The 25,981-nt window shown below is 41.3% G+C and overlaps 1 protein-coding gene across 1 annotated transcript; it reads right to left on the minus strand.

Annotated features, from left to right (window-relative positions):
• Window positions 1–1,533: 1,533 nt before the first annotated feature.
• On the minus strand, window positions 1,534–24,938 carry dhtkd1 (dehydrogenase E1 and transketolase domain containing 1). The gene is made up of 17 exons (XM_014410295.4): window positions 24,640–24,938; window positions 24,224–24,376; window positions 17,531–17,742; window positions 17,250–17,444; window positions 16,821–17,090; window positions 14,432–14,603; window positions 12,388–12,586; window positions 10,115–10,427; window positions 9,941–10,025; window positions 9,696–9,835; window positions 9,468–9,618; window positions 9,259–9,365; window positions 7,355–7,519; window positions 6,676–6,758; window positions 6,349–6,515; window positions 2,422–2,507; window positions 1,534–2,333 (listed from the first exon to the last, which is right to left on the minus strand). The coding sequence occupies exons 1-17, from the start codon at window positions 24,809–24,811 to the stop codon at window positions 2,232–2,234; spliced, it is 2,772 nt and encodes a 923-aa protein (XP_014265781.2). The 5' UTR covers window positions 24,812–24,938; the 3' UTR covers window positions 1,534–2,231.
• Window positions 24,939–25,981: the final 1,043 nt, after the last annotated feature.

Genomic DNA, 25,981 nt, shown 5'->3' on the forward strand with positions numbered 1-25,981 from the left:
TAGAGGGGTAACACTGACCAATCACAAACAGCAGTATTTGAAGCAAGGAAGGACAGGGTGTTTACACTGTGAGGATTATTTGACATCACCGTCACAGCTTTATCAGTAAGAAACTGGAGAACCACATAGATTACAAGTGTTATCCTTTTAATGTTTAGTTAATGTGCATAAAGACAGTTCATCCTTCCATCCGTTTGCTTGCACTTATCCACTTCAGGGTAGCAGGGGAGCTGTAGTCCCTGCAAGGAAGCGGGATTACCTGGTGAGAACCCATGCAGACTCAGGACCTGCTGCGAGGTAACGGTATTAACCAGCATGCCCCCTGCATAAGGACAGTTTTAGTTTTTATTCCTTCCAGCTGCAGTCTTGGTGGCGTTTGCAACCAAGAGGGAAAAAGATATCCAGAAATAGGGCTGCATTATTAAGTTCTCTGATATTTGGTCTGATTGGGACCTGATGAATGTAAAAACAAAAAAATACCTGATTTTTTTTAACCTAAATTTTGTTTCTAAGAAAAATCAGAGCCATATATGAGGATATTCATTTTCGATACAAATTTCAATAGAACAGTAGCAGTAGAGTGTCCTCGTAAGTGGATATTAGGCCCCTGTAGAGCAAGATTTAGTATTTTGGTCTAAATAACCCAAAATGTGATGTCCACATATGTGGATGCCAGGTCCTAGGAGGTTAAAGAATCTGTATTTCTCACAGATGGTGAGGGGGGAAAAAACCCTGTAGACCAGGGGTGGGCAACACCAGGCCTCGAGGGTCGGTGTCCTGCAGGTTTTAGATGTTTCCTTGATCCAACACAGCTGATTCAAATGGCTAAATGACCTCCTCAACATGTCCTGAGGTTCTCCAGAGGCCTGGTAAAGAATTCATCATGTGATTCAGGTGTGTTGACCCAGGGTGAGATCTAAAACCTGCAGGACACCGGCCCTCGAGGCCTGGAGCTACCCACCCCTGCTGTAGACCCTCCTTCTACCTGCTCACAGAGATCCGAGGTATCTTCCACAAATGTGTGGCTGTAGCTCAGGAGGTAGAGCAGGTCATTGACACGCTAAAGTATCCTTGGGCAAGATATTTACCCCTAGCTGCTCACCAGTGCATCCACCAGAGTGTGAATGTTAGACAGAAAGCACCTAAGCATAGAACAAAGTGCTTGTATGAATGGGTGAATGAGGCAAGTTGTATAAAGCACTTTGAGTAGAGTAGAAAAGCACTAAAGAAGATTCAGTTCAGTCCATATGGTGACACCATTTCCCAGAAAACTGATTGGTCAGTAGGTGGTGATTTCATACCTGTTGATCTCTAATCTAAGACTAATCTAACCTGCTGTAATCTGGAGCAGGTTATGTCTGCTGCACAGCCCAGTAACAAGTGAAGCTGCCCTTTTAAAAATAAAAAAATAAAATCCAGAGTTAAACTGGAAGTTAGTGGAATAAGCACGAATCCTGCTTCATGCTACAAACTTCAGGAGCGACTACTCTTATAGAACGAAGCACGTTATTGGTCAAAAAGAAATAGACACACTTACATGAAAACAGATTTATTTTAAAATATACTCTTTAATGCCAATATTCTGATTTGAAGCTTCAGTTTGGTAAAATGGTTAAAACAATTAACTTTAGTTCATATTTGTAAGATAAGAAATGAAACTGGTCTGATAAACATTCAACAGTTTCAATGGTAACTTCCTCCTGGTGATCACGACAGACTTTCAAATCTTCAAGTGTAATGCTAGTTTAGCACTCACATTCTTACATGTTTCAAGGTTAATGCACAAATACACTCCCACTACTTTATGATGTAAACAGTAACTCATGCAGCCTGTGTGCACGAGACAAATAAGCAGTTCCGATTCCTGAAACATGGAATCTGTAGATTTCCCCCTGACAGGCGTCCATCACAGTCACCTTGTAAATGCCGTCTGTAAGGCTTCGTGCCTCCATCCTTAAATACAGGCATGCTGAATGACAGGAGGGAACAGAAGTAGGCTTTTCATTAAAAACAAACACTTAAGAACTACAAGAGAACAAATAAAATCATTAACACTATCCTCTTTCACACATTTCTCTGATTTGATCTTCATTACTGAACAATTTGTTTAAAAACAGCCCATCCACGCCACGTAAGGGTCCCGCGTATCTGTAGTGCAGCAGATGCAGCATGTAGTGTTGTACCGATGCCTGCAAACTTGATATGTTTTGGTTTGCAGCCTTGTTTAAGTCTTAGGAGAAAGTAGCAGTGAGGATGGCCTCTTGCTGCTGATGATGAAGGGTCCCGATGCCGACAGCAGGGGCGGGCAGAGCGGGCCGGCTCACTAACCGGAGCTGACAAGGACAGAGGAGGAAGTCAATTCGAGTAATATAATTCACTGAGGTTCACAGTGTAGACAGAATTGTTTCAAACTGTGCTCACCTTGCAGGCCAGCTGCTTCTCAAACCTGGGAGCTACAAAAGACCAGGGCCCCATGTTCTGAGGCTCCTCCTGGCTCCAAATGAACTCTGCAAGAGGATTTTAAAAATGTGATTATAACCTACAGTGATACAGGATTTATGTAGGTTAGCACTTTGGTTGAAGTTCCTCTCTTGCAGTTCAGTGAAATTTCAGCTCAGTGTGAAACCAGTTTGCTATAGAGTATTTGGTGAGAACGATAGTACAGCAAACTGAAGTGAAACCTGAGCTTTGTTTCTCATCCACACACACAAAAATGACCATTCAGAACAACTGCCAATCTAAATTATGTCTCTCCGTTTTAATTAAAAAAAACCCACAAACATACATGTAAAAAAATAAATTAATAAATAAACATGTAGTCATTCGCTAAAGAAAATGTGCCATCTTTCATTTCTAACAGGATTGAATGAAATGTCACGTGGTCTTTATCGGGTCTTGAAATTATTTAAATATAACTTTGGCTGAGTGGTAGTAATAATTTGATTTCTTTTCTTTTCCAGTCTTTTTTGTTGTAGATCTGTTGCTCTGCTTGGGATCGTTGTCTTGTTGCTCGACCCAATTTCAGTCAAACTTTAGCCGTCACACAAACGGCCTCACATTTGACTCTAGGATACTTTGGTATACAGAGAAGTTCACGGTTGACTCGATGACCTTAAACTACCCAGCTGCTGTGGCTGCAAAACAAAACCAAATCATCACTCCTTCACCACCGTGCTCGACACTTGGTATGACATGTGTGTGCTCATATCTAATTGCGATGCTGTGCATTAAGGTCACACATTTCCTTATCTGTCTCATCTGTCTAAAGGACACTGTCGCTAAAGTCTGGTGGTTTGCTCAGACGCAGCTTTGCAAACGTGCCATGTTTTTTTTGTTTCTGGTTTTTCGAGAGAAGACACTTTCTCCTGGTCACACACCAAATAAGCCATATTTCTTAAATCTTTTTTTCTACTGTCATGAAGTTTAGTATGTTAAATGTTAAATGTTGAGGCCTGCAGAATCTGACATGTAGCTCTTGGTTTTTTGCAGTTTCTTTGAGCATTGCACAGTCTGACCTCAGGGTAAATTTGTTGGGATGTCCACCCCTAGAAAGACCGGTTACCGTCTTGAATGTCGCTCACTTGTAAATAATAATAGTGAAAAACATTAGATGTAGAATGATAGGCTTCAAATTGTTTGGAAATGGTCTTTAACCCTTCCTGGATTGATGGGCAGCAGCAATTCTTTCTTTAAGGTCACTGCTGATGTCATTCTTCCTTGCCGTTGTTTTAACACACACCTGAACCAGCAAACTCACAGAACTCCTGCTTTTATGGGCACGATGCATTTGATTGTCAGCTATCAGCTCTTGGCTACTACTTATAGTTTAACTCCTCTCTGGAGGGGAGAGGGAGGGGAAACAGGAGGACAAAGGAGGGGGGAACAACTAAGCTGTAGTGCCTCTTCACCTCACTGTACAATACCTTGTGCAATACTTTTTGTAAATAGTCAACAGTGCAATAGACCTCAATACTTGAAATGTGCAATTCACTTGTATTTTTATTTTTTATTCCTATTTATTCTATTTATCCCCTTCATATATTTTATTTATATTGTCTCTGTGTATATATATATATATATATATATATATATATATATATATATATATATATATATATATATGTGTGTGTGTGTGTGTGTGTGTGTGTGTATATATATATATATATAATATTCTGTAACTTCTGTCGGTGCTGTGCTTTTTTGGAAATCGAATTTCCCAGAGGAACCCACCCGAGGGATTAATAAAGTTCTATCTAATCTAATCTAATACTCACAATTCTTGTAGAAGAAGGGTATAGTTAGTTTAAGGGCACGGCACACAGACATAACGTGCCATGTGTCATAATTTGAGCAGTTTGGTCAAAAAGCTCCTCGTCATATACCTCAGTTACCATCTGAAGACCATTATCTGAATCATCAATTTTTCTTTTAAAAAAACAGAACAAATATTTCTGACTGTCCTTTGCTGTATTACTGTTAAATAATAATCAGGATCTTTGTAAGACCAGAACCTATGATTTATACCCCAAAATGTGAAGATATTTTCAGCCCCGTGTTTGAAGTCTTCTTATCCTCACAAGCTGCATTTAGCTTTAAAACAAAAGCTGTCTGTGCCTAAAAAGTAAAAAGAGGAACCTAAAAAAAGTATGCAAATCACTCACCGCTTTGAAGGTTCAAAGGCTGTGAGCACAGGGTAATAACAACATTGCTCAGAAAAGCAATTCAAGATTTTGATCTACTCTGAGTCCTCAGCTAAACTTTGCCAGTTGAACACACACGTAGTATTTGTACTGCTGTTTACATAAATGCATTCTTGTGAAACTAAACAAGTAAGGATGGTGTGAATAAGCAAAAAAAGACAATGTTGGCAAGGAAATTTTCTCGTGTATGGAAAGCATGTCCATCACGCCTTGAATGACGCTCACAGGGACAGTAAAGGATAAAGTGAGAGAAACCTGTGAGACAACAGCTGTGCAGTAGGTAAGAGTTTGTCAGATACTTGATGATCTGGCATTTCAACTAAACGGTCGAATGTCGTTTCTGCTTTCAGCTGGATCACATTTAAATTACTCTGACTCAGACTTCAGCAGCGCGCTTTTGTAACCCTCTTCTGTCTGGCAAAAAGTCATCCTTCTAAAGTTTTTGACAGATTGCTAAATTGTATCCGTTTTCTTGATTTTATGACAGGTGGTCTGTTAAATGTAATAATAATTTTAAAAAAAACCAAACAAAAAAAACCAAAAAAAAAAAAACCCAGTAGTTTGTTAAATAGATTTTATAGACCAACCCTTAAAGGTTAACCCCAACACTAACGTTTATAACTTATACAGAAGACACTTCATATGAGGTATGACCTCTCCTGGATGTGATGCAAGCCGTCACCTGTCTGGATCGGAATTACTCTCCATTCCTGAATGAGTGCAGCTGACAGCTGGCTATGCAATGGTCACTGGTTGTAGCTGCCTCTGATGAACGCATCCACCCAGGCATGTTCAGCAAGAAACACGTCAGGACTAAAGGAAAAGGCCAAGGAAGTGTCTGAGTACTCTCCTGATCCAGAAAGGCCTGCACTATTCTGGCGGTGTGGGAACCGGCACCGTCCCACTCAAGCAGCCACCACAGGCCTGGCACGATTACTCATCTCTGTTCCATGAGATTTCCACCAAGCTCAATCAGATGAGAGACTTTCTCTGATGGACATGCGAGGCTGCAGCAGCAGCAGCTCAGAACATCGGTCAGCCACATGGTGGCACTGATGAAAAAAACCGTTCATACACCATTTTTGTGTATACTGAAACCTCTGGATTGCAAATGTAGTAAATTGAACTTATTCTGAGTTTTTTTTCTACAAATAATCTGACTGAAACCAATCAACTACAACCAATATCTACTCACAGAACACGTTTGGATTTTCTAAAAGATTGATTTAAAATAATTTACAGAGAAATGGATTTCAAGCAGAGACTGGAAAAAGATTTCACGACAGAAAACTTGTGATTCTTATTCTGACTCATTAATAAAGTACCGTTGTAATTAAGTGGAAAAAAAGATATTTAGATTTGAGAACTTAAGTGTTTGTAATGTTTAAATGTATTATTGCACTGCTCTGAAAGGACAAACACCACCCGCACCACCCTAACACTAAAACAAAACATTTTTAAACAACACAAACTAAAATGAAACAAACAAATCTACTCTGAAAAACGAAACAAAACTCATAAACTGATCTGATTAAACTTCAACTACGACTCAAAGCAAACTACTAGTGCACCTTCATCTATAAAGCCGGTGTGTAGCCGGTGTAGGCATGTAGGTGGGAAAACCGAGATTAGTGAGCGGTCACGCTACCTTTGGCTTTGGGGTATTTTTTGAGCTCCTGCTGCAGGGCATCCAGAGGGAACGGACACAGCTCCTCCACGCGGATGAGCGCTGTGTTCTGGTTGGCTGCTGATGTCTCCCTCTGTTTCAGCAGAGCATAGTAGTGCTTCCCAGAGCACAGCACCACCTTCTGGACACTGTGTGGAAAGAAAAAACACTGGATTGGGCTCAGGGTTTGGGCTACTTACATATGTGTTTTTATGGTTCTTTCAAAAATCTGAGCTCCTGCAGTTTCATTTAAACACACAGAAACAATCACACACCCACACTGCAGATTTAATATAACGTCTTCTCTACCTTTCTGCTGACACAGAAGTATCACCCAGCACTGGCCTAAAAGACGTTCCTGGTGCCATCTCAGTCAGACTGGACACGGCCCCCTGGGAAAACAGAATATGTCCTTCAAGCATCGAGATGGAAGCATCTCTGAGGAGCTGGATGTGTCAAATCTGTCCTAGAGACCGATTGGTGACTTCCTGGCAACCACTGGTCGCTAGGGGAAAAAAAAAATTATATTCCTGAACTGGTTGGCAAGTGGTTACTGGAGGCTGCTGGCTGTTGCTAGGTAAAATTGATTGCAAAGAGGGTGCTGCACAAAAACCCTCCTTGCGATTGCTTTGGTTGCTAGCAGACTGGTAGTTTCATGGAAGACTGCGAAGACTTAGCAAGTACTCGCCGAGCAGTAGTGAAACTCTGCTGCAGCCAACACCATTCAAAAGGTCCAGCTTTTACTTTGAAAAGTGCACGCAGAGTTTTGGTTTTGGGTGTTTTTTGGTGCAGCACCATATACCTGTTTGTGACCAACTTCATTTTGCATCTTTGTGTGATTGGAGCTTTAATAGTCGATTTCACTGCAACGGCCAGCAACCTTCAAATACCACCCGCAAAAACAGTCACAGAAATTTTCGCATTTTTCCCTAGCGACCGCTGTTTTCGAGGCATTTAAGCCCGGCTGAGCGCGGCCTAAAGTACTCACGGAAAATCTCAGCAGAGTCTTGGGTCCCACAACAACGAGAGGTTTGCGGAAGTTTCGAACCATCTGCCTCCGAAGCAGATGGAAGTACTGAGCGGAGGTGGTGGGGTTGACCACTGACATGTTCACAGTATCGCCGTCCACACCCTCCTCCTTACTGTCGCACATCTGCGAGACAAAAAGAGGAAAAGTTAGCATTCATTTATATTTCAGGTAATGTGTAACTAAACATTAGCTTGAGTAGCTTCCACTCTTGTAAAGCTGTAACATGAATATGAATGATTTTTTTTTATACCTCACCTACCAAAGATGACACAAAGTAAGTGTTAAGTATGCAAAATTTCAATTTGGTGTTCAATAAATTGCACCTATTATCGAGGAAATGATTTTAGAAGCAGCCTCAATCCGATGCAATTTGTCTGCTGATTGCTTGCAGCCCATTAAGAAACATTATCGGTGATGATTTGCCATTGATCAAATCTGTACATAATGTGCTCCTGACTACACAGCCTTCCTCTGCACCGAAGAAACCATCTGTAACTTCACACAACAAGCTTTTCATTTAGATCCTACGGGCTATATTAATGTTTAAAATCTCACTTATAGAACCTTTAATTCTCATTACGTGGTTACCATTGTGTCTATTTAAATTATGGTATTATTCACGTATAAAGCTCTCTGCGTGACACTGCATTTGTTATTACAGTTCAACTCTACAAAGGCATGAGTGAAAAGATAATCTGTTTCCTGGCAGAGGTAAAAGATTAAACCTCCATGGAAACTATTCAGGTGTTTTTTTAATGTGTTGTCAAGCAACTGATGAATCTGCAGGATCTGAAATGATAGTCATGTCGTGACTGTTTCAGAACCAAAAGAGAGAAGTGGGATGTCTTTCTCCCATGTCTTTGACTTTAGCAGAGTTTAAGATTTTTTTATTACTGCAAAAGTTGTGTAATGGTTAGAGAATACTATGTGGTGAAATCTTTGCCCTATATCCGACTAACTTTGCTTTTCTCTGCAGCTGTTCGTTTGATTCATTTCAAACTTGGTGGGGTAAGTACAGTGCTGAAAACAAATAGTTATTACACAAAGATACCTGAACAACTACACACTACACTGAAGCACTTCTACCATTTTGGTAGTCACAAAAAAACTGTAACCCACAATCTGCTCATTACACACACACACACACACACACACACACACACACACGATATTATTATTGCCCTCGTTTCAAATCATCTTGCTTGCCCGTATACGACACATTTAAGGGATGTTTAAACTGTAGCTTTAACAAAATGGTTTCATAATCTCTGTGAACAGGCTCTGCACTAGTATGATACACTGACAGAGCACTTGTTTATCACAGTATAACACAAAGTCTGTTAAGCTTCAGGGATATCACTGTGCTGTTATGAATCATAAACCATTCTGAATCCATTTCAGCTGCTTTGGTGCAAACTGAAGTGATAACACTGTCCTCTCTTCATCCCTCCGGAGTGATGGCTACAGGCAAAATGGATTCACGATAGTTTATGCTGACTTTGTTTTTACTGTTAGGATCAAGTGTTTCTTTAATTTTGTTGGTGCAGTGCATAAGGAATTGGTTGCACATCGGTGTTATTCCTGATAGGAATTGTCAGGAAAAACGTGTTCTGTGTGTAGACAAATGAAAGAGTGGTTGGAATAATGTAATGAAGAGCACAGACATTCAGCCTGAATAAAAGGCTTCACCTGGGCCCTCATATGGCTAGTCCATCAAATCTGAGCTTAAGTAGCTTTAAGACTGTCATGTCTTTCTGTAATATTAAGTAGCAGGTTAAATAAACAATAGTGAAATTAAGTGATTGACACTGATATGACACGATTGCAGATTAGAAATACCGACACAGTCCTGACTCACTGACCTGGAGGAAGCGCTCCATACGGCAGGAGGAGTGTTCAGGTCCAGCGCCATCGTATCCATGAGGCAGCAGGATCACCATCCCACACTGCAGCAGCCACTTGGCTTCACCTGGAAACACGACAGTTTCACCTCTGATGAAATAATCTTTCTTTTTTTCTTTTTTTTTGACCAAGTTTATTAGAAAATGCGGCAGAGGGGTGAGAAGCTCACCTCCCGAGATGAAGGTGTCAAAGACAATCTGCGCTCCGTTAAAGAAATCTCCAAACTGAGCCTCCCAGATGGGCAGAAGCTTCGGCTGCGCGATGCTCATGCCGTATTCAAATCCGAGCACGGCCTCTTCAGACAGCGGGCTGTTACACACCTAAACACAAGACACCACAATTTGTTGTGTTTTTCATGTTGACACTGATGGTTTTATCTGCTTTGCGAGGGCATTACCTCCAGGAAACCTGTCTGCTCGGGGCTGATGTGATTCAGAGGGATGTACATGTCGTTAGTGTCCTGGCACACAACCATGGCATGCCGCTGACTGAATGTACCTCTTCCAACGTCCTGTCCACTGATACGGATATTAAAACCTGCAGTGACAATAGCTCGAGTTTAAAGGAAACCCCAGGAATTCCCAAACTGGAAATGAGTCATTTTTACTCACTGCTAAAAACACCAGACAAAACGTGACAAACCTTGGCAGAGGAGAGAGCCGAAAGCGAGGGCCTCTGCTGTCGACCAGTCTAGTTTGGTTCCCTCTTCCAGTTTCTGCAGCCGGGCCTGAGTTTACAAAAGCAAAATAATTTAACTGCTGTGATGTTTGGACAAGGCAACGCGGCAGAAGGATTAGAAGCAAAAGATCCCGGTACCTGTACGTGGGTTTTTCCGAGGTGGCTGTGCAGCTGGATTTGCTCAGGGATATCCACAGATTTCACTCCCACAAACTGCAGCAGAGGAATGGGGACACCAGTGTCCCAGGTGGTGACTCTAGCCTGGGGTTCAACAAGATCCCCCCAGCGGCCCTGCAGGTTGGTGGGTGGAGGGCTGTACAGGGTCATGTTGGACAGCTTGTCGTTGAGCATGCTGTAGTATTTGGTTTTGATCTCGTCACGCTCAACTTCTGTCATCAGACCCTCTGAAATCAGCTGGTCTGAGTAGGCGTCTGGGATGCTCTTTCGAGACCTGCAAGGAGCAAACAGGAGATGATCTGATTATTACCCTGTATTCTTTTAAATCAGACGCCCGAGATGGGACCGGGTGCAGACTCGAGCTTTAATTCAAGGGGTTCGACAAAAGCATTGCATTAACTGTTTGGGTATTACAGCCACTTTCAGATGCTCAAAACGAACTGGGCAGTTGACTAAGATGTTTATTTGTCCAGGTTAGGCCTGTTTATTAGTTCATAACAAAGTAAATAAATAAAAATCTGAAAGTGATTCAAAGTATACAAATTGCATTTGTAAATTTTTCACTTGACTTATTATGATGTTAAAGGAGGTTCAAGGAGATGCTGATGTAAGTGAATTATTATTATCATTACGGGCTGAAAAATTCAAATAAACCAATGAGAGAGATCGCAAAAACCTTTGGAGTGATCAAATCAAAATCCTGGTTTGTTCTTAACAAGAATGGCTATGCTGGCCAGCTCAGAAACACTAAAAGCTCTGAAGACAACTAAAGTGGATGGAGACATAATTCTTTCCTTGGTTAAGAAGCAGCCCTCTGCAGCACAGAGCCGAGTCAAGAACACTCACACGGAGGTAGGCGTATAATTGTCAAGGTCTAGCCTTGATGAATGTAATTACAGAGGGTTTACAACAAGGTGAAAAAACACTCGTTACAAACACAACAAGGCCTGATTAGACTTTGCCAGAAAACATCTAAAAGAAGATCGCACTGATGGGAAAAAAAAAACTTTTTTTGGACCTTTAAGTGATGGGAAGAGGAAATTATGAAGGAGGAGGGACAGATACAGAGACGATGTAATGGTATGGGGATGTATGATCGCCAGCGAACAGGACCGTTTCTGTGTATTAAGTAGCAGGATGAATTATGTATTGTACACAGCTGTACTGTCTGCTTTAACCACATGCTGCAAAACTGATGAGACAGAACTCCACAGTGCAAATAGATAATAACACAAAGAATACTGCAAAAGAAAGCAAGAGCTTCTCAAGACAAAGAAATGGGATATGCTTAAAAAGCCAAGTCGGTCACCTGATCTCAGCACAAACCGCATGTTTTTCAGTTACTGAAGACAAAACTGAAGGCAGAGACCCACAAACAACAGCAACTGAAGGCAGCTGCAGTGAAGGCCTGGCTGAGCATCTCAGTGACGGAAACACATCACCTCATGCCCAAGGATTTTAATCCCAGTAGTTCAATATGATGTTTATTTGTCCAATTAACTGTGAGCTTCTCAAAATTGGGACTTGTCTATTATAATGCAATTCCTAAACTGTTAAACCCCTTGAATTAAATCACATATCGACCGATTTAAAATGTATTGAGGTGGTGTACAGAGGCAAAATTAAAACAAAATGCATAAAAGAACTGACCCAAGAACTGCATCTTTAAAAAAACAAAACAAACCTAGCACCTTTTTTTCACTCCCCATGTGATTAAACAACACTCTTGCATTCACTTTAATCTCTCTCTGGCAGTTAATGATTTCTCCTCTTTGTTGTTCTTCATCCATCTTCTCTTCCCCCTCATCCTCCTAACCAGTCACAGTGTATTGCTTCCCACTCCCTGGTCATGCTGGAGGTCGCTTCCTATTAAGAGAGTTCTTTCTCGCCACGGTCGCCAATTGCTTGCTTTTAGAGGCTCGGCTAATTGTTGCAGTTCTCTCTTTAATGTTGCAGGGTCTTTAACATCCAAAGCAACATACTAAAGTGACTGTTGTTGTGAGTTTTTATAGTTTCAAAGCACTGTAGTGGTTTAATAGTTGAAACACTACAATTCAAGTTATGCTTGCCTTTCACACAGAAATAAAAATTCCACAATTACCCAAATACACCATTAAACATCAGCCATTGCTACACGAGTAGACCCATCATGTAAATGCATCAGTGCACCTACAAGAATAATTCAAATCAAACTATCAAATCAAATCAAAGTAAAAGCGATAGCTTTAACTAACCGGATGATCTTGTACATTGCCGGATTGGTGAAAAAAGGCTCGTCCAGCTCATTGTGGCCCCACTGACGGTAACAGATCAGGTCCAGGATGACATCTTTCCTGAAGTGCCGCTGGTAGTCGACAGCCAGGCGAGCGGCTCGCAGCACCTCCTCGGCATCATCTCCGTTTACATGGATCACGGCAGAGTTCACCATCTTACCTGTAGAAGAAATCGCCCATTACACACATGATGAAGGTACCACTTTACAAAGTAAAACTGCACTAACCCTGGCTAATTTAAAAGACCTCTCAGATATCCTATTTCACCGTGTGTATCATATTAGACGCATACATGAAAATAATCCATATTCGAAACCCTCATGAAACTGTTTGACTTAGGCCTCAGGCTGCATGCTACACTCATTTTTAGCCCCATTACTTTGGATTTTTGCATAGAAACAAATGAAGCATCGTGTAATGTGAAGTGTTTTTTTTAAACATTACTTTTTGGGCATTTTTGCCTTTATTGGATAGCGGAGCAGTGAAGACAGGCAGGTAGTTGCAAAGAGAGCAGAGGGCAGCAAAAGGCCACAGGTCACTCTCAAATACGGGCTGCTGAATTCTGTGGCCATGTGGTCACCCACTCGCCCACTGAGCTAAAGCAGCACCCCACTGATTCTTTTTCCTTCTCACCATTCATCTTATATGAAAACGTCAGGAGAAAAAAGTCTTTACTGGAAAGATTGCCTGACTAAAGCCTGCTATTTGATTAAGTTGAAACACAGTAGACACAATGTCAGGTCACAGGACATTTTGACATTCGCTGTACTAGGGCTGGGCGATATGACCCAAAATTCATATCTCGATATTTTTTAGCTGGATGGCGATATAAGATATATATCTCGATTTTTTTTTTAAAGCCATAAGTTAAGAACAAAAAGAGAGTTCTTAGTCACACTGTGTCCCAGATGTCACACGGGCACTTTTATTTACATACAGCGTAGATGTACATGAAGAAATTACTCAAAAATAAATTATCAGCATTTATTAAATAATCATGGTCCATAAATAAAAGAAAACAATGTTGTTTTTGTGCATAACAAAAAGCCCACAATTGTGCAGTCAAAATGTAAACTAGAAGACGCTGAGCATAATAACAAAGACAGATTTCACAGCTGCACCACGTCTCTGAACAGGTGCCATTTGTGGTCCTTATACACACACAGTACGTATCACTCCACGAGGCTCCTCTTCGGTAGCCGTAATCCTCCGACAATCCATCAAGCGGTGCAGCTCCGTAGCTTAGCAAAGTCATATTAAAACATTTTTTGACAGATTGCCGAGCGCTGTGTACCACATAAAATCGGTTCGCGGTCAGTAAGCACAACCAGAATTCATACATAAGGCGCACTGTCGATTTTTGAGAAAATGAAAGGATTTTAGGCCGTGCAGCCCCTCCTGGCTGCATGTCGTTAGCGCGGTTAGCTCGCTAACACGTTGACGCCGTCCAGCCCCACGCACGGGGCGATCCGCGGTAACTCGCTAACGGAGATTTTCCGCTTTCATCTTGTCATTGCCTGCAGGTGAAGCTATGGGGGAGGGGGAGTTGTGTTCAGTGAAGGAGAGGCGAGGCCGAGTAACGTTGCGTAGAGACAAAAGTGGACGAAAGAGAGGCAAACCTGCGGCTCCACAAGTATAATTATAACGTAACATAGACTATATCGATATAAACGATATTGTCACATCTTATATCTCGTATGAAAATATATCGATATTTTTAAAAAAAACTCGATATATCGCCCAGCCCTACGCTGTACCTCTAATTGACACTGGTCTTGGAAACACTGGGTTTAAATACTTTAGAATGAGCTCCAAAAACTTTGAAGCTGTGACATTTTAAAAGTTTATATTTAGTTAATCTGCAACTCTCCTCACACGCTTTTTATCTCATGTCTGCCTATTCTCAAAGTCTTTTTTTATACACACAAAGCGCTTTCAAATAAATGACTTGCTAATAACGTATTCTCTCTGTACACGGGAATACTGATGAGAAGCTTTCACTGACCAACATCACTGCAGTACAAAGACGATCGTCCTCTTTCCGACGGGGTGGTGTAGCCCACTTGGTTATTCACGATGAGGTGGATGCTCCCACCCACTCTGTAGTGAGGAAGATTTGAAAGGGTCAGAGTTTCAGGAACGATGCCTTGACCAGTGAACGAGCCGTCGCCGTGAATCTGTGAAGAAGGAAGAAAGAAGAAGTTATCTCATCGTACAAACGAACATCATCTAACAAATCCTGCTTTTTTTATACTGACCTGATTAGCTATGATTCTTTGGTGTGGTGTGTGTAGTCAACATGCAGAAAGTACAATTATAAAGTTTTAAAATATGTCATATTTGACCTCTGACCTCTCCTTCAAGGTCAACATAATGATCTGAAGGTCAAATTGATAGCAATGCTATACAGAGCTATTTAAAACTATTATTCTTACCACCAGTGTTTGTGTTGACAATAGAGCTGGGCGATATGAGATTTTTTCATATCACGATATGTTTTTTTCATTTCAGGCGATAACGATATCTATCACGATATAAGCCAAATAACTATATTTGTAAGATTTAAATGTGCCGTTGCTCACAAGTAAAATGTGAAATAATCAGCAGCTTGTTTTTATTTAAATATTTATTTCCCATAATAAGTTCAACAGGGTAGATGTACTTAAGGAACATGAGACTTTTTCAGATAAATAAAGGCAAATATTGCAAACTACACAAAAGGCAGCCGCTAAAGCGTTTAAGTTTCAAAACAGAACAAACGAAACAGACTAAATTGTCAATTCCACTTAGAAACAAAATATTAATTCTAAAAATAAATCTTAGTTTGTTTTACAGAAGAACAGACAAAACTGACTAACTTTTGTCAATATCAAATAAACTGAGAACTAAAAGGAAATTCTCAATCTCTCCTTGTTGTATAGCTTAGCTTTTCAAACAGTTTTAACAGTTACTTTAGTCTGACAAAAGCCGAATGACGAATTAGCGCTTCCAGTCAGAGACTGAGGCTACGTCCACACGTACACGGGTATTTTTGAAAACTGAGATTTTCCGTTTTCGTTTTAAAAATAATCCCGTCCACACATAAAGGCAGAAATGAAGGAAAACGCTGCTATGAACATGCCAAAGCAGCAGGTGGCGCTAGATTCCTAACCGTGCCGAAATGTCGGCCAATCAGAAGTCTAGAAGCCTCGGTGGGAAAAAGTAAACAAAGCTGGGGCATAGAAGCAGAACCGAGTCGTATGTGTGGAGGGACAGTAACTGTGTGTATATGTAAGCATTTAAACACTGCAGAGAGTAGAATTAACAGTATTGTAGAAATTCATTTCACCGAAACAATAACTGGTGCATGCGTGACACTGTGCGCCACGCACAGTGTCACGCATGCACCAGTTTATTGTATTTCCAGACTTGCTTTCGGCACAATTTACAGTGCGCGCTACTCTGTTTTTTGTCAGACTTGAAATAGCCGAAATACCTTCACACTACGGAACTTCTATGGCTCTTCCGTTCGACAATCTCTCCGGCATTGGAACCATCATCTGTTTTCTCTTCGGTCACGCTCGGTTGATTTTTCTAGTCGGCACACTCATTTCCTCCATTACGCGCTGGCTGCCTCCCAAACAAACACACGTGCGGCTTGGCACTTGTGCTGTACGTAACAAGTCACGCGACGTGACGCTGCGGCTGTGATTGGTTCGGCTCTGCGCTACTTAGTTTGGATTGGCTGTTCTTTTTATTTTTTATTTTTTATTTTATTTTAAGAGGACAAGAGCGGCGAGGTCTATCGCGATAGCTTAATTTCTCTATCGAGTAAAAGTTATATCGCGATACATATTGTTATCGTTCTATCGCCCAGCTCTAGTTGACAACATATAGGCATTTATGGAAAGGGGATATGGGGATTCTAAATATTGCATTATAGTTATAGCAACCAAATATCATGTCCCATTTGACCTCTGACCTCCCTTTTACATTTCACATCTGTCTTTCTTTCAAGGTGACCCCAAAAAGCACTTTACCTTCAAAGAAAATGTTTTGAAGAGGAAGAGAATGAGCTTCCTGGTTGGTTAGTTAGTATAACATTATATAATAAGCACAAGTTAAAGTTGTGATGTCTGTAAGTCACAATATTAACATGAGGTAGAGCGAATAAATGTAAAATTGTCAAATTAAAAGTAATAATTGTTCTTCATTAATTCATTAAAGCATACAGTGATTTCTTAAGCATTTTGGAAGGGAGATGGAATCTTTTTCAGCACACAGAAGTAAAACACTTTTTTATTTGTTCCAATAGAGCTATTTGTGTTCGTTTATGAAATTCCACACTAACAGACTCATCACTTTTTCTAGCAAGTTCTAAAATATGTCCTCATGCGTGCGTGCAGCTGTGATACCTGCAGACAGATGACTTGGTCCCCAGGTTGGGCGTCGTCTTCGGGCGAGTAGTCCCCTTCTTTCCGGAGCTGCTGCCTGGCTCTGGTTTTGCCCTGAGCCACGGGGTTGATGGCCTCAAGGTGAGATGGGTTGGGCAGCATGGTGACATGAAGGGGGTGTTTGGCTCTGAAATCTAACTCCACTGAAGAGGTGAGGTGGGAGAGGACGTCACCGATGGCCGGCGAGGTGTCGGGGAACTCGCTGAGGCCGCGCATCTTACGGAACATAAGCTGGAGAGAAAAATGAGGGAAGCACAGCGTTATCCGAGACCGTCTCGCTTTTGTTTGTCGTGGCGAACAAAAGCTGTTCAGTGATGTTAAAGAAAATAAAAGATAATCTTGAATACCGTGACTAAAATGCAGTATACGGGTCAGATTAAATATCCAAACCTCAGGTGGGAACTTGAGCAGGCCTGTCAGGAGGTTGAGTCGGCCTCGGTGAGGCATGCCGATCACAATGTCAGTGACTCCACTGTGGGCAGACCGGTGGAAGAGCTCAAAGAAAAACCCCATCATGCTCTCTGCTCCCTCTCCTCCATAACGCTTCACAGTAGCAAACTTGGTGGCCAGAAAGTGGTCGAATTCCTGCAGGTCGAAAGAGGAATATTATGAAGTGGATGTCATTGAGATCACGTGCTACAATTCTTTTTTATTACTCTTCTGAAACCTGCCTGCGACTCTAGCATGATCTTGGCCAGCTGCCTTCTCTCCTCTGGAGAGAAATTCTCTCTCTTAAGCTCCTCGAAGCGGTCAGCGAACCACTCCCTCTCATCCAGACTGCTCAGCTGGTCGGGCTCCACTGACAGGTGGCCACAGTAGGCTTCTTCCAGGTAGGCCTGAACCTCTTCCACAGAAGCCTGCGCTTTCCCAAAGTGCCGCAAACCTGCAGAATCACATGTAACGAGTAAAGCAAGCAACACCTACCTGTGAATTGTAAGGGTGGGGGAGGGTCACAGAACAAAAACAGCCCTAATATGTATTTTTTTAGTGTTCTGTATTCACAGATGAATAAACACTGTATATTTCACAAATGATATGAAGCTAGATAACATGCTAGAAAGCAATGAGAACTAGGGCTGGGCTATATCATACCGTTCACTGGTGTAATTTTGGGCAACGATAGGAAAATGAAATATCGCGATAGAATATCGGTAAAACGCGCATGCGCAGTGCCTATATTTACATACGCACATGATGGCGACGCAGAATGAGGAGAGCGAAAGTGGATTCTTGAATGACACAGATGAACCAGAATTGGTTTGTAAAAATGCTGCAACTTCAGTGGTGTGGCACTGGTTTAGCTTTCGTCCGTCAGATACACAACAAAGCACTATTTTTGGTACAGCATGCTAGCAGGCCGTCGTTATTACCGTGTTGTTTGGAAACACTTAAAATCAATCCTTTGATTTTTCTGAAAATCGACAGTGCCCCTTATAATCCCGTGTGCCTTATGTATGAATTCTGGTTGTGTTTACTGACCTCCAAACGATTTTATGTCGTACACGGCGCTCGAAAATCTGTCCAATGTTTTAGTACGACTTTGCTAAACTACGAAGCCGCACCGCTTGATGGATTGTAGGAGCATTAGGGCTATCGTGGGCCTCGCGGAGTGATACGTACTGTGCTTCAACATAATATACACACACAATAGGTAATAACCTCTTTTTAAGTTTTGTGGATATTATACATGGTTATGCTGAGGACATGTCGGCCAATTTCCACTGGAAATGCCGTTTGGTTAAACTGTCAGCAAGGAATTTGCACTGTTACATTTTTATATAACTTTAATGCACATAAAAAACAGCTGCTTGTTTAAGTGAAAATACATTGATGGGGTTTTTTGCACTAATAAAGTTGTGGAGTTGTAAAGCATTTTGTCTAGTGTCAATTATATCGTCAGTTATATCGTTATCGCAAATTTTCAAATGTATATTGTGATAAATATTTTTGGTCATATCGCCCTGCTCTAATGAGAACAAACTACATTTTAATAATAAAACTTGCATACTTTAAAATTTTACAGGGTTTTTTTCCAGGACTTTAACCTGCAATCATTTTACTCTGACTTTACACTTTTAAACCAAGAATCGAAATTCTCAAATGTTGCATAAAATGTAAATAAAACAGAATGCACCTGTTTACAAATCGAATCCTAAGACTTAACAAGGTAACGACAAGCTGCTGTTACCGTGAATTACTGCGACTAGTCTGATCCATTGACACGCATCACTAGCACATAAGAACATGGGTGATGATTGAGTGCAGTGGGTCACATGGTCACGTTCCCTCCCTGTAAGCCTGTGATCAGATGGGGTCTGTCCAGTCCAGCGCTTGTTGTTGTAACCAGTTCAGATCTAGACCTTTCAGCATGTGGCTCTAATAATATGGTTATCCTGGATGAAGAGGACGGTCCTTCAAGTAAGCAACACAAGACAGTTAAGGAAGCTGAATGTGTAAGTAAAAGTGGAACTATGTCTGCTGTAACGGTTTCCTTTAGGGATTTGATTTTTTAACGGTTATATACACTCACACGCCGCTTTAACAGGTACAGCCAAGGTTTTTATCGTTAACGAAAACTAACGAAATAACGAAAACTAGAAGTGAAAAAACATTTTCGTTAACGGAAATAAAAATAAAAACAAAAAAAGGAAAACTAACTAAAACTGTAATGAGTGTTCACAAAACTAAAAATTAACTGAATTTATAGCAAAAATGTGTTTAGTTTTCATTGATGTGTGCGTGTCATACAATAGTCAAGGGTGAAAATGAAGTTTAGTTTCCAGATTTTTTGCTTGCTGTCTCATTATGCCAGCAGGTGGCCAGTACGTTAGTCGAGTCGTCTGTGTTGCTGCTCCATCCACGCGCAGAATCATGTCAGGAAAAGTCGGGAGAAAGCGCCAGAGTCCAATAGAGATTGAAAATGTGACGTCGCTCAGGGGTAAAACCGCAAAGAATTCTGGGAACTCGTGGCAAGAGGTACTAGCGCACGCAGGCTTTCAATTGAAATCAGTTATACAGCGATAAAAAGAAACAAGAAATGGCAAGAAGCTGTTGTATTACAGTTTTTCTCAAATGTTAAAACACAAAAGCCAATCCTGTAACCCAAATGACCAGTAGTCTAAACACATTTACTAAATGTAGCCACCATATTCCAGTACCATAAACACATGTCACATGAAGACACAATTCACAAAACACAACCCTCTGTACTCATAAATCTAAACACATTTTTCCTTGCTAAAACACATGTTGCAAAACAACTCTGCTCATATTCTCAAATGAAAGCCCATGTGATGCAAAATGCTTGCCACAGTCACCAATCTTTGAACACAGGGAACACACCTGGCGTCAGTCACTACACACAACGACTCAAAATTGAAGACACCTCTGCGCGACACATAGAACAACGTTACGAGTATGTGCAAGTACGTATACATCCATGTCCACAGTACAGTTAGTGGACATACTGTGTTGCTTAGTGGCCTACATTACTTCTGGACAATACTGTGCTACCTGATTGACCGTTCTGAACACCTGTACGCTTTTCCATGTTCACAGAGGATAATGCAGTTGGACGCGATGGCCAGACCCTATGAGTACCTCTTCCTGGATGAGGCTGGCTTCAACCTCCAGAAACGAAGGCGAAGAGGCCGTAACATCATTGGCTAAAGAGCCATCACTGAGGTTCCTGGCCAACGGGGGGGGTAATATTACTCTTTGTGCAGCTATGGGTACGGAGGGGCTTGTCCACCGGCATGCTGTCCTTGGGTCTTACAACACCCAACGTCTCCTCACCTTCCTAGAGGAGCTAAAAGACATCCTCCTGGACCGTCAACAACACCATCCTAGGCTAGCACATCACATGTATGTGATCATTTGGGACAACGCCCGCTTCCACAAAACACACCAAATCAGAGAGTGGTTCACCACCAACAGTGACCACTTTTTAAACGTCTGTCTGCCACCCTACTCCCCTTTCCTGAACCCTATAGAGGAGTTCTTCTCATCATGGAGATGGAAGGTGTATGACAGACAGCCATACACAAGAGAGAACCTCGTACGGGCAATGGAGCTGGCCTGTGCTGACATCCCAGTGGAGGCCTTCCAGGGATGGATTCGCCATTCCAGGGCGTTTTTCCCACGGTGCCTAGCAAGGGACAATATAGCCTGTGATGTGGATGAGGTGATGTGGCCCAATGCAGCTCGGCAACATGATGCCGCACAGTGACTGTGTGTAATACTGTAAAAAGACCGTGTAGACAATAAAAAAGACTTCACACCCTGATCATGTTTCCGAGAGTACTGTTGTGTGCGATAGATTCTGTTTTTGCATTGAGTTGTGTTACAGTAGTGTACGTACATGCAGGATGTTTTTATAGATTTATAGTCTTCATGTGAAACTCACAAATCTAAATGCCTAATCCTCTGCAGGGTTCTATGACGATCCGTTACTGTACAGTTTATAAAAATATGCATTGGCAGTTATGAACCAAAGAACCTTCTCACAAATTGAGCATTGTGTTTTCAATTGTTTTGCTGTAGTGTGTAATGCTGTGTATAGTTTTGACAGCTTCGAGCTGCTCTCTTGGTGTGGGAGTTTGAGTTTTGCAGTGGGAAGGTGTGGTTGTGTTTATGTAGCTTTAGAGAAGGGTGTTGTGTTTGGACATTGGGGGACCTGGTGGTAACGTTTGTGACATGTGTTTTAGCATTTGAGAAAAACTGTATTAACTGCAATAGCCGGTCGCATGACAGCCACGGGAAGCCGACGAGTAAAGAGATCGGTTGTTATCGGATTACGTCGTTGAAGAGAAATTGTTCGAGCCATGTTTCCGAAGTAACAAAGAGGCGACTGGATTGCAGCCATTCAAAGACCAAATATAACGTCCCAGAACAATCCAGCTCACAGGTTAGTCTGCTCCAAGCATTTCCACAAAGGTCAGTCTGCTGTTGTAGTTAATGCGTCATTTTTCTTAACATAATTGGTGATATAGGTTACAAGCAAGTCTGGCGCTGAACAGAAATTGTCGCGCTATGCTCCTTTGTTTATTGTGCATAAATAGTGAATTGTCCTGACACAATATTGCGTTTCGCTTCTGTTATTATGGTACATTGACAAAAACATATACTTTTATTCACAGGATAAAACAGTTGTATTGTATCACTAATTGTCCAGTACGATTACAGCATACAATATTATTGTCACTGCTACATTTCTGTGATGCGTACCAGAAATTATTTCTACTACTAATTAATTACCATTGAGCTCAAAGGTCCTATTAATAAACGGTTAACGAATGTGTATTTATGAAGACGATTTGTGAGACTGGTAAACTTATGATATGTACGATGGTCTTTACTTTCTACACGGTGCATTTCAAAGTCCTGCACCCATCCGTCGGTAAACTGTACCTGGGCTTGTTGCAGTGACCTGAAGTTACTAAACTTCATGAGTGTATGCACTCACTCCAAGAACCGTATAATTATAAATATGAGCGTGGTGAAAGTTGGGCAGCACGCTAACGTATTTTGTCCCTCTGTGTGCTCGTAAGGGTCTAACCCTTTCACTGGTTTGATTTTTTTCCTCGTATCTTTTCTTTGACTTTTCATTAAGTCTGTCTTTGTATGGACTGGCATTGTTCTCCTTCGTTTTGTACATACCTTTTTGGGGGGCAAAGAAAAAGCAAGAATTTATTGGAACCGAAGAATGAACGTTTTGCGGTGCTGCAAATGCTTGCATTTGATGCAGGTACTTGGATTGTTTTGCCACGAGTTACCGGCATGCAATGCGCGAAAGTCACGTGGTCTGTCAATCTCTATTTGGGATTACTTTGAATATGACTGTGTTTTGAATAAAGCAAGTGTCTTGTAGTGGAAAGAGACAAATTATGAGGGACATTTCTAAAGGGAAAAAATCCCACAAACCTTAAAGTGCACTTGAAAAGCTCACACAAGAAGGCTAACCTAGCTTACCTTGAGAAGGTAAGGGAGCACACTCAACCCTCATCCCCAGAAAACAGAAGCTAACCCCAGGCAAGGCAGCGTGATGCATCCCGAGACAACAGGACTGGGGTATCTACATAACTGTTTGAGTAAATTGCCTTCAAAAAGTTTATCAATTCACTTGAACCAAAATTACGAACACCCAGTGCTGCGAGAGTTAATAGTCTCATTGGGGCCAAGATATACATTTTATAGTTGCCTGGTATCAATGGTTGTTCATCTGCCTTCATTTATTTATTTAAAGAACCCATAGGTGGGACCCTGCGTTAGCCCTGCGACAGACAGGCGACCTGTGCAGGGTATGGTAGCTGGAATAGCAACATACCCAAGGATAAGCAGAAGAGAATGACTGATATGATGAAACTGGGATTTTGTTACACTTAATTATTGCAAACACAACTAAAACTATAACTGAAACTAAGGATTTTCAAAAAAATAAAAAACTAAACTAGCAAACAATTGGTAAAAACTAATTAAAACTGATATAAAATTGAAAATCTGAAGTCAAAACTAAATAAAAAATAAAAACTAATGAAAATTGCAAAACTATTAAAACCCTGGGTACAGCTGCTTGTTAATGAAAATATTTAACAGGCCAGTGACATCACAGCAAGATGACCAGCTCAGGTGTAAACAGCCTGGAATAAAGAGCCATCCTGCCTTGCCCAAGTATTAGTGCTGACCACGTCCTTTTATGAGCGCCGTGTAGACGTCTTCTGATGGCTCGTTGTGACTGGACAGCACACCATGTCAAAGTTAAAAAAACAAAACAAAAAACGTTTTGTGTTCAATGGATCAAATTTTGCTTCTTTACATAAGCCTGTAGAGAACTTTTAAATTTTAACCTCATAATTAGGCGTAATAATGGTGCAGTAACAGATGCAACCGCTCAAATTTTGCATAACAAAACATAAAAACAACTTTATGTGCATGAACCTTAAAGAGTTCATGCTTTAGCATTAAGTCATGGATAAAATGGTGTGTGTCGTTTTGTTTTCTCCCCTACAGCCATTTTTGGACTCCTCACTTTCAGAGACAACTGATGATCAACCAGGTGTTGCGCAAGAATGGCACATGCTAACAAGTAAGTACAAGTTGTGTTGAACACAGAGTTCTCAGTTAAACATCAAAACTGGAGTGCAGCAAATACTGGGATGGGCAGGATTTCATAATGAAAGGCAAACGCCATATAAGTTTAACACTTTTTAAACAGCAAAAAGTAGAGAGTTGGACGTGATTAACACTTAAAAACTCAGAGTGAAATGACATTGTGGGTGTTATTTTTTCCCCCTAATAGTTTAAAAAAGGTAAACAAGTGTGAGTATGCTAACTTCAGGTGCATGCTTTCTGCAGGATTCCTTTACCTGAGGTGTTGAGTTGTCCACTCATGGTGCCAGTCAGCATGCTAATCTCCGGGACACTGTCAACGACAGGCTTTTGGGGTAGCAAAGGGTTAATTTTAGCAGCCTTGTGTCCGTGAGCTCTGTATGCCTCCACCAGTCTAGCTAGAGCATGATCTGAACACAAGAGAAGAGAACAACGCGTGACAGCGAGCTCACATTAAATAAATGACGCGTTCACTGCACAGCAGTTAACAGCTACAACAGCTTCCAGAGTCAACGATAGGCCACCTAAACAGAATATCATTCAAACTCGTATAAAAATACCGCGGAATAAAATAACCCCACAAACAAGCGTTAATGCAACTGTCTTTGCGGAGCCTCTATGTTAAACGACGGTAACTTAAGGGGACCGTACTGCAATTTAACTCCATACTGACCTTGATTTAGTGCAGCCACCCGCTCGCTCTGCCACTTCTGGTCCCGCTCGGTGCTCTTGGGTCGGTACCCGTAAACACCTCTCTCGGTGTGATAACTGCAGCCGACAACCTGCCGAGCGACGCTCTGCGGCAGTCTGCTCAGCGAGCTTTTCAGCAAAATCAAGGCCGACATGTTTCCAGGTCTTTAGTCTCGCATGAGATAGCGGCACACATCTGAGAACAGGCTACAGGACGGCAGCCATACTGCCCGGAGGAGGGACACGTTAATGGGAGGAGATGTCGCATCGGCAGGCGATTGGCTGAAGCTTATCTGGTCGATATTTAAGTCGAGTAAATGGTATTTAATTTTACTTAAACACAAGGTTTGAATCTGTAGGGCACGAGGTTACATTTTTACATTTCGGGCCAGCGCTATGTTGTCTTTAAGATGGCTAAAAATCTCAGAAGCAAGTGAAGTAGCGCAACAGGTGTCCAAGCGACGACGATGTGCTGAGTTCAGGGACTTCTTAAAACATCGTAATTACCACTGGAGAGCAAGATTATTATAATTAACTGAAACTGAACTTAAAATTTATAAAAGCATGCATTTAAGGCATGAAAAACACTTTGAAATAACTAAAAAGAAAGAAAGAAAATAGGTGTGGGGAAAAAAATCAACAAAAACGTTTTATTTTTTTTAAAATACATTTTATTTTTGATTTTTTTTTTTCTCTTTTGCGGGAAAAATACTTACAAAACGACTTAAAACAAAATATAGAAGACTTGCTGGGTTTTTTCAGTCGAATTTGTCACCACACCACGTGAAAAAAAGTTGTTTCATATATTTACAGACTGGAAGGTCTATAATGTTCTAACTCAGAAAAAATAAAAAGTGCATTTTTAAATCGCTGTTCTAACCTTCTTAAATATCCCATGACAAATATTTAACCATAAAATTATTTAAAAACACCAACACTAAAACTAAAAATATTAACTGGTAAAATCAAACTGTTGCTACATTTTATTTTTTTAAATATGCTGAGGCTGTTCTGAGGTCAAATGAATGAAAATGGTGGTTTTGGGGAATTGGGGGATTTTGAAACGGTGAGACAGTATGCCATGTCTGTGTGTTTTAAGGGCCAGTGGTGACAGAGATCAAGGTGAGCCTTGACGCTGTAACAATAGATGCCTGTGCTCCCACCATATGCCCAGACTCCCACACCTGCTGGTCTTTCATGGATCATGTAGGAATCTCCAAACAATGAAACAGCACCCGAACTCCCATTTCAGTGAGTGCATGAAACACATGCACAAGTCCCACACACAGGTTTCCTGCACCGAGCAGTTTGTAACAGGCAACTTT

This window comes from Maylandia zebra, linkage group LG7, assembly GCF_041146795.1.
Source record: "Maylandia zebra isolate NMK-2024a linkage group LG7, Mzebra_GT3a, whole genome shotgun sequence".
NCBI lineage: Eukaryota > Metazoa > Chordata > Actinopteri > Cichliformes > Cichlidae > Maylandia > Maylandia zebra.

Coding starts and splice junctions, on each gene's coding strand:
- dhtkd1 (XM_014410295.4), bottom strand. CDS start 24,811: ATGTCGGCCTTGATTTTGCTGAAAAGCTCGCTGAGCAGACTGCCGCAG. Junction 12,587..14,431: donor TTTGTACTGCAGTGATGTTG/GTCAGTGAAAGC, acceptor TTTCTTCTACAG/GTAAGATGGTGAACTCTGCC. Junction 10,026..10,114: donor TCGGAAAAACCCACGTACAG/GTACCGGGATCT, acceptor TTGTAAACTCAG/GCCCGGCTGCAGAAACTGGA.